The sequence below is a fragment of the Saccostrea cucullata genome, unplaced genomic scaffold (genome assembly GCF_032062105.1).
Source record: "Saccostrea cucullata isolate Sc308-1 unplaced genomic scaffold, CSIRO_AGI_Scuc_v1 ctg753, whole genome shotgun sequence".
NCBI classification, from domain to species: Eukaryota; Metazoa; Mollusca; class Bivalvia; order Ostreida; family Ostreidae; genus Saccostrea; species Saccostrea cuccullata.
Genome location: NW_026934507.1, coordinates 20,633 through 30,379, shown reverse-complemented (window position 1 = coordinate 30,379; position 9,747 = coordinate 20,633). Strand labels below are relative to the sequence as shown.

The following is a 9,747-nucleotide window of genomic DNA, read 5'->3' as shown; positions in this document are numbered from 1 at the left end:
GGTTACATGTGTACCCCCTCTCTGATGTGAATACAAAAAAGTAAGGCATTGTCACTTTCCATCTGATCCCTCTCCCGAGTCTCCTCCTCTCTCTCTCTCCTGAGTATTCAGTTTATAAATTATATTTTTGAAATCGTATTAAAAAACTTAGAATGGATCTTTGGAAGAGACGTTAAAAGCATAGGACCCGTGTCAGGGTAAACTTTGATACGATAAACATCCAATGGCCGCAAGTGCCGAATAAAGGTCAACATTGGAAGCCCAGCCCTGTACCGGTATATGGTGACGTCTCTATTCTCGAATGGGACGTCAAACAACATGCAATCAATCAATTGTTTTTATGTTTCCTAAAAAGTCTATAGCTATTTTATCTCTGTTTTGAACATATTTCATAGAAAAAAAAATCATATACAAAGGGACTGGTGACAAGTTCTTGAACTTAGAAAAACCTTTCCTTTAATATTTACAATAATTATAATTTAGTGATTGTCGAACGAATTATTAACATTTGTAGTGAACATGTAAAGTTAAACATATACATAAACATGTAATATATAAAGAATATTTCAAAGACACATTAAAGATTCAGAGTTAATTCAAAGTGAAAATAAGTACCGTATTATTATGCATGTAAATGATTACACAATGACAATAATGCTTACGAAAAAAATATGACAATAATGATAAGCATAATAAACATAACTACAAATAAAATTCTCACCTTATATAAAGAACCAAAGTTAATAATTTGTAATTTTTTTGTATTTCTTTCTCATATTTTGTTTGCTTTACTGAAGTTAGTTGGTTAAGCTTTTTGTCTTTCTACAATGTATATTGCCCTGCATGCATGTTAAAAGTTCGGTAAAAATCCATATTTTTACTAATTTCATCTTATTTGGACCTGAGGCCAAGCTTAAAAAATTCTTCGTTTGCAGTTGCCGACCTATAATTTTTAGACGGGTAGGTAGGTAAGGGCATTCTTCTTCTCAGATTTTTGTTATATAGATAACAATAACAGAGCTTTTTATAGGCCTACTATATATGAATAAGCTCCATTATTTGACTATTGTTATAAACCACTGATTGATAAAAACAGAAGTCAAAAATTGAAAATGAAATAGTTTCAATATCCTGAAAAATTGAGAAAAAAATGATTTACTAAATGGATAAAAAAAATGTTTGAGTGGGTAGGCAACTGCAAACAAACAATTTTTTATTGTAGACCTGAGGAATCGCATAACTGCATGATATTAAAAGCAGCAATTTTCAGCTTCCCATAGGACATTTTATCTACACACTAGTATAGGCCCATTTTTTGGTCACCTGAGTAACTCAGGTGACCTATTGCTATCCGTTTTCGTCCATCGTCGTGCGTCGTCCGTCGTGTGTCGTGCGTCGAATGTTAACATTTGAACAATTTCAGCTTCTTCTCTGAAACCACTGAACCAATATCAACCATATTTGGTATACAGCATGTATGGATGAAGGGAAACAACAACTGTGATTTTTATGGTCCCCGCCCCCCTGGGGCGTGAGGGATGGGGCCAAAACCACCAAAATTATTGCAATCTTTAAAAATCTTCTTCTTTACTCCTGGACATCAAGCAGTCAAACTGTTGGCATGAATGTAATAAACATTGAGTCCTCTACCAAAATTGTGAAATTCATGGCCCCAGGGTCAGGGGTTCTTGTGCTAGGGCGGGGCTCTATTGATCATATCGTGAAAATGCATTATTTCTTTGAAAATCTTCTTCTCTACTCCTGGGTATTAAATAAACTAACTAAGCACATAGTTATGATGAGCAAGAGTGCCACTTTCAAATTTGTGAATTTTATGGCCCCAGGGTCAGGGGTTCTGGTGTTAGGGCGGGGCTCTATTGATCATATAGTGAAAATGCATTAATTCTTTGAAAATCTTCTCTGCTTCTGGGTATTAAATAAACTAAGTAAGTACACAGTTATGATGAGAAAGAGTGCCTCTTCCAAAATTGTGAGTTTTATGGCCCCAGGGTCAGGGTTTCTGGTATTAGGGCGGGGCTCTATTGATTATACAGTGAAAATGCATTAATTCTTTGAAAATCTATTCCTTTGCTCTTGGGTTTTATGCCAATGATCCAAGTACATATATATTTGTGATGAAGAAAGGTGCATCTAGCAAAATCGTTATTTTTTATGCCCCTTGGGTCGGGGGGGGGGGTGGTAACAACTGGTTATAAAGTGGAAGTGCATTTTCTCTTTGTTACTCTGATCTACCTCTGGGTATTAAGTAAATAAAGTAAGCATGCTAAGTTTATAATTATGATAAGCAATGGTGCCTCTTTCAAAATTGTGAATTGTGAATTTCATGGCCTTTGGGGGTAAAACACGAACCAATTTTAATATTTGAAAGTTGTTACACGATACTCAGGTGACCTATAAGACCCGTGGGCCTCTTGTTTAATATACTGCTCAAAATTTAATAAGGATCACTAGGTTATATGTGTCATGAATGACAAGAACTTTTTTTGCTTCGGTAATAAGGAAATGCTTGAAATTTAATCTTATAATAACACCAAAAGGACGTGACGATCTGTTCTTAACTCCCTGTTGATTCCACCCCAGAACATGATGGAACCATCACCGTAACTGTCATGTTTGCTGATTTTGGTATCAGGCAAACGTTCATGTCGCTACAATCGGTGCCTCATGTTTGTAATGTCCAAACAATACCTTGACTCATCGGTAAACAGAACTGGAACCCAATCGTTCCGTGTCCTCAGCCCAGTCCAATCACTCTTCTCACTTTGAGAATTGCATTGTTAATCCAATTCCGTATTGTCTGAGTGGACACATTCACCCCCAAGGCGTTCAAGAAGTCGTTACGTAGGCTGGTTGCTGTCCAGAATTGATCATCGTGCCTGAAGAGCCACAATATGTCTTTGCGTTGGGTTGTCGACCTCTGACGACCACCCCCATGTCGGTGTGCTGCTGTACCAACAGTTTACTGTCGGTTTCATGCCCTGTTTACAACACTCTGACTAACGTTTTATGCATTTACAACGTCACGTTGGGAAAAGCCAGCGTCAAGCATTACAATAAATCTGCCAACGCGTAGTTGTTTTTTCGTCAGGCGACACTTTACATAAAACGTATTATATTCCTCTGATTTATCAACGTCACTGTGCATTTGCCTCTTTCAAACTAAAACATATGATGCCTTTTCAATTACTAGATGATTGATTGAATGATGTTTTCTGTCCCATTCGATAATTTTCACTCATATAGAAACATCCCAATATACCGATGACGGGCTTCAAATTTTGACCTTTTCTCAGCACTCAGGGCAATTGAACAGTGAGGGCTCTTTATCGTGCCAGCGCCTGTCGTGACACAAGACCGCGATCGATTTTTAAAGTCTCACCCGAAAGATCGACAACTTTCACTTCAAAGTGCCCAGTGCATGGAGAAGGTTCAATTTTTTATCGAACTGGATGACCCGTGGCCGGGATTCAAAATCACGACCTCCAGATCAAGGAGTGAGCACTCTACTGACTGATCTACCGTGAAGGTAGACGATGTGATTTTATATTAGAAAAGTGCAAGCAATGTGGCTTTACTCGGAACATTCTGCTGATAAGGGAAGAATAAATGGGATGTTGGAGTGAACCGTCATCGGAAGAAAGAAAGAAGTAAGGATTTTAGCAAAGAATGTTATGCAGAAGAAAGAATAATAATAATTTTTACATGTATTTGCAAAATAAAACATCATTGAAAACAAGAGGCCCACGAGCCTTATAGGTCACCTGATCATGCAACAACTTTTCAATGATTGAATTTGGTTCATGTTTTGAACTAGACAACATGGCATTTTCAATTTTGAAAGAGATGCCTTTACTAAAATTGGCTGAAATTGGTTCAGCAGTTTCAGAGGAGAAACTGAAAATGTTAAAATGTTAATAAACGACGCACGACGACGGACGAAAACGGATAGCAATAGGTCACCAGAGTGACTCAGGCAGCCTAAAAATACAAATGATACAATAATGTAGTTGTAAAATATGCATAATTGCTGCACATTTTATTTGTATATTTTGTATTTTTATTTGAACCGGAGACATTATATCTCATAGGTATACAATATTCATACATAAAATTTGTACAGGCTATACAATATACATGTGTTAATTACATAACAATATCATTTAATTATTATTTAGAACATCATTTCTTAATTGATGAGAAAAGAACAAAAATTTGCTCAGGTTACATAGTTCTTTAGTATTTGTAGAACTCAGAAGCTGTACTAATTTAAATACTGATGGTTTTTTAAAATAATAACTCTTACTATATTTAATTCTAAGTTCTTCATATCGAGGACATTTTAATACAAAATGAAATTCGTCCTCTATCTCACCTGACATACATATTTCACATTTTCTATCTTTCCTTTCTATATTACTATACCTTCCCCTTTCTATTCTTAAATCATGAATCTGATAGCCTTTAACGACTGATAGGTATTCTATACTTAGAATGCAATGGTTTTCTTAAATAAGTCTGTAGTGCAACATTATCCACTAAATGTTGAAATAGAAAATATTTAGGAGAATTACAAATTCTTGCCATAATTTCTTGTTTATAACAGTCATACATTCTTTGAAATTAATGTTCAGAGTATCATTATCAATACAATCACTATTATACATGTCAGCTAAACCAAGCCTTTGGAATTCCTTCTTAATGTGTACAATCCATTCATCATTATTTTCAACTATATCTTGATAACATGTTTGTAATATACAATTATCACTGTTTTTTAATTTCACCCAGTATTTCAAAATTTTCTTTTTCCTTTCAAATATAAGTGGAAATATACCTGATTCACAACAATATTGGAATTCTTAATTTTTTTCTCTTTTAGCGAGCGTTTTATCTAAAAAGGGGAATTGATTCGTGATGTAATTTTCAGTTTTTATGTTTTTATAGAAAAATAACTTTTTTGTGCACAAATATAGGGAAAAATTTACTCCTCAATATGATTTTTAGTTAATTAATTTTAACTCAGTTAGATTGTGAGTTTGATTATATCTTTGATACTAGTCATTATTTGATTATTCAAAGTACATACATATACATGTAGCTTGTATCAATTATACATGTATATCTAAATATGTACATTTGTATACAAAAAATGAGGAAAAAATACTAGAGGCGTGTCCTTTCATTGTACATTTTTCTGCTGTACGTTATAAAAAAAATACATGTGTATTAGCAGAGCATTTCAGGGGGATGTATTTTTTTTTTATTTCTGTCTTTCCCCATAGGAAGCCTCAGCCACATAGTAAAACCATTACTCTATTTTCGTTTTGTATTTTTCACTTGGAGCAAAAACTATAGTACCACTGAAACAAAAATTAGTGAAGCTAGAGAAAATGTAATCTACATATTTATTTTGAATCAAATAAACAATTTATAGTAAAAAGAAAGCATTTTTATTCTGCAATACGATTTTCCTCTGAGTCACCTCTGTGTAATACTAGCACGTGTACCCTTAACGGCTATGATGGCGCCAGTTCGAGGGTAACAAAACAAAGTACAGGTATGTTAAATTCATGACAAGAAATCATTCGATTATTTATTTAAAAAATACTTCAAAGTATTCTATGGTATTCTAAAGATTGTATTCCGAAATTAATGTTTGAATACTATCCAAGATTTTTTGTTAAAATATTAATTAACAGGTTTGTCAGAAAAATGGGTATCAGAGGGTAAACACTCAGTTAGATTTAAACACAATGAATGGGGATGTAGATGGATACTCAGCAAAAGATATTCTTTGCCTTTATTGGTTTATTATACATTCAAAACGTCCATTCACCAAATGTAAAATTATGCAGTTGTGTACAGTTTATGAATTTGCTGTTCACAAAGTGTACAGATGTTTCTAATTTCACAATAAAAATACATTGTATACTTTATAAAATATATTTAAATATGTAATGATTTCATATACATGTGAAAAAATGACATTGGTAAAAATATTGAATGAAATAGACCTTATCAGTCATTGCATTTGTATTTAAAAAAAAACAAAAAAAACCAAACATATATTTGTAAAGTTTGAAAGCATAGCATGCACCAGGGTTTTATGAAACATATAATTTCTGAAACCTTTTAAATCCTTACAGATTTATGGTGCCTGCCCTCAGTCCTATTTTCACACGAATGAAGATGATGACTGAGAGTGAGATTGATGAAGATGCCTGTGATGATGTTCACGATGCTGAAGGTTGATATATATCTTTAGAATTAACTTTTTTGCTATACATGTAGTTAAAGTCTATTAAAAAATTGTGAGGTTTCCTTGCATTGTAATTTTTTTTCTGCTTTATGTTATGAAAAGTCTTTCCATAGAGAGCAATGCAAAGGGAATATACAATTTTCTTCATTTTTCTGTCTTTAATTTTCCCACAGGAAGCCTCAATGACACAATTAAGCCACTACTCTTGTTTGCTTTATATTTCTTACTTACAGCAAAAACTGAACAGTACCGCTGAAAAGTTAAGTTAATAGAGGAAATATTCTCTACAAGTATTTATTTTGAATAAGGTATATAATTTAAGAAGAACGCATTTATATTCTGAATAAAGTTCTATTTTCCTTTGTGTCACCTGTGTGCAATACCTATAACGACTGTAATAACGTCACTTATCCAGTAACAAATCAGAATACAGGTATGCTTGAATCATAAAAAAATATTTGCTTCTTTAAAAATATATCGTTCATGGTATCATTATAGCTTTCTAAATATTATATTCCGGAATGAATACTATGCAAGATTTTATGTTTAAGGATAAACATAGTTGAGAGAATGCAAGATTTCTCATGGTTTGTAAGGGTTATGAGTATTTTGAAAATAGAAAAGGCGAGCAATCGTTAAGAATTAAAACACAATAAAGGGGAGAGTTAAATACCTAGTTTTTATCCTTATTAAATAATCAACAGAAGTTCATGTCACCAAATGGAATTTTGCAATTATGTTTACTTTATTTACTGTTCATGAATCGTACAGATGTTTTTATATTTAAAACAAATACTCTGTTGTATACTATATTATAATAAAATAATATTTAAGGCAAGCTGAATAAATATCTTAGTAGATTTATAGAATTCATATACATATGAAAAAAAAAACAATGAGAAGAATATTGAATAAGATAAGAATTGGATACGAATAAGATTGGATAAGAATAGACCATTTTAAAAAAAAACTTTGTTCGTATAGTTTGCAAAGTAGCAAACTTATTAGAAAATAAAATATCTTAAAATTTTACATTCTTACAGATATATAAAGGCTGCCCTCAGTAAGTCCGATTTCAAACAAATGGATCTGATGGCTGAAAGGAAGGTTGATCAGGACATTTATGATGATGTTCATGATTTTGAAGGTTGGTCTTTTTTTGTAAAATACACAGGACGTTTGTTGCGTTAGGTTGATGGTCTACTTTTCAATATTGCCTGGAACAGAAGCATCTTTTATGGTGTTTTCATCATGTACAATTAGTTATGATATTGTAGAATGAAGAAGATAATGTTTTTTACTCACTTTTATTTTACTGGTGTTAAATCTAATTTATTGCACAGATGTATGTTTTCCTACAGATCCATTTCTCGGTTTAACCAAAAATCAACGGGTTGTTCTTTACACGCTTTATTTGTGTCTTGGTGAAGATGGATTTAGTGATGATGCAGAATATGAGGACACAATGGGAAATATTAATGTAATGAAGACAATGAATGAACTTCGAAAGAAAGGACTTATGGATTTAAAGGGGGACAATCTGCAGCGAGTAACAAGGTCCTACAAGAAGAACTGCATTGTGAATGACATAGACAAAGACTTCTTTCTAGAGGTTGCCACCCCTTATTCTCTGTTGTCCTATACAGATGTGTATCTTAATTACTCTAGTCAATCTGGACGTCTGACAGACACCAGTCGAATTCCATATATGAGAAGGACGATGCAGGATCACTCACGAGAAATAGTTTATCTGAAAGGTACACACATGTTTTGCTTAACTGAGCTGAAAACTTTGCTATAAGATGCCATCTTTTAAAAATCTTCTTCTCAAGAACCATTGGGCCACAAAAGATGAAACTCATGTGGAAGCATCCTCAGGTAGTGTAGATTCAAGTTTCTTCAAATGATTATACACGGGGGTAGGGCAGGGCCACAATGGCTGATCAGAGTTTTACGAAAATAAGGATATGGAGATAACGAACAGTATTCAATATCAAAGTCCACACAACAATACAAAATAGGAGCAGAACAAACACGGACCTACAAAACATCAGAGGTGGGATCAGGTGCCATGGAGGAGCGAGCATCCCCTGCTGACCGGTCACATCCGCCGTGTGCTCATGGTCATGGTCGTGAAATAACTGGAAAAAACGTCGTCAAATCAGTGTGTAAATAATGGACTAACAATTGGTATGAAAAACGTCAGTCAGCAATTGACTCAATGATAAATTGTATTTGCTGACAAGGTCATTGTATCGACCATAGAACTTACGAAATGATGACTTTAAACGAGACTGTTGATATTCTTGTTTCATCAACTTGCTTGTCAATAATTAACCTCGTTTTAGAAATTGTTCATACGTAGAGCATGCTTTCGATATACACCTATTCCTTACATAAGAATATAAAGGAAACAAATCTTTTCCAGAACAGAAAAGTTTTGTTTAGTCAAATAGACGGGTAAGCATCTTTAAATATTCCGTGGGGGTCACAATGGGAGATCAGATACATGTAATATGTTGAAAAAATCTTTGAAAATCATTGAAAAATGAAGAAACAAGTCCCCTTACAAGAAATGATGATCAAGAAAAGACAAAAATAGGGTGGGATCTCTAAAAATTCTTCTCAAGAACCACTTGGCAAGAAAAATCTGAACTTGTGTGGAATTGTTCAAAATAATGACACCCGTGGGTAGATTTTGGGTCAAAATAGAAAATCGATGTTTTACATTGAAATATACGCAGTATAGAAAAACAAAACATCTAAATTATTTTCCTAAGAAAGGTCAGAAAAGCTGTAAATTATGTGAAAGCATCCTGGGTGTAATATTGATTTTAAATTGCTTAAAACATGGCCGCAGGCGAAAGATGGGGCCCAAGTTTCAAATTGAAAAATAAATTAAAGGTCTTTGAAATCCTACTTCTTTAGAACTACTGAACCATAACCTTATTTTGAAGCATCCTGTGTGTAAAGTGTAAACTTTAAATTGTTCAAACCATGTCCCTCGGGAGTTTAATGGGTCCAAAATAAAAAAATCGAAATGATTACATTGAAATATATAGAAACCAATCTTTGAAAATCTTCCAACTGGGTCAGAAAAGCTGAAACTTAGGTGGAAGCATCCTTGGGTAGTGAAAATTTCAAATCACGCTGTTGCCCGTGTACGTGGAGCAGTGGTTAGAGCGTCTGCTCTAAAGTCGTGGGAAAAGGAGTTTATGTTTACGTCGCGGGTTGGAACTTCACTGAGGGACGTTGGGACCGGTCCTTTGGATGAGAGTGTATAAAGCGAGGTCTCGTGTCGCAGTAGGTGCTGATACGAAAAAGATCCCTCCCTGTTCTTTGGTCCTGAGTGCCGAGTATAGGACAAAATTTGCAGCTCTCCACTGGGAAGTGGTGGTGTCTCTATATGAATGAAAGATTCTCGAGAGGGACATTAAACAACATTCAACCAAATCATGCTAGGTTTT

At 34.0% G+C, this 9,747-nt stretch overlaps 1 protein-coding gene across 1 annotated transcript; it reads left to right on the top strand.

Moving 5' to 3' along the window:
- The first annotated feature begins 5,542 nt into the window (after positions 1-5,542).
- LOC134240905 (uncharacterized) lies at positions 5,543-8,081 on the top strand. Its single transcript, XM_062723011.1, has 3 exons — positions 5,543-5,559; positions 6,168-6,268; positions 7,642-8,081. Exons 1-3 carry the CDS (start codon positions 5,543-5,545, stop codon positions 8,079-8,081), a joined length of 558 nt encoding a protein of 185 aa, XP_062578995.1.
- Positions 8,082-9,747: the final 1,666 nt, after the last annotated feature.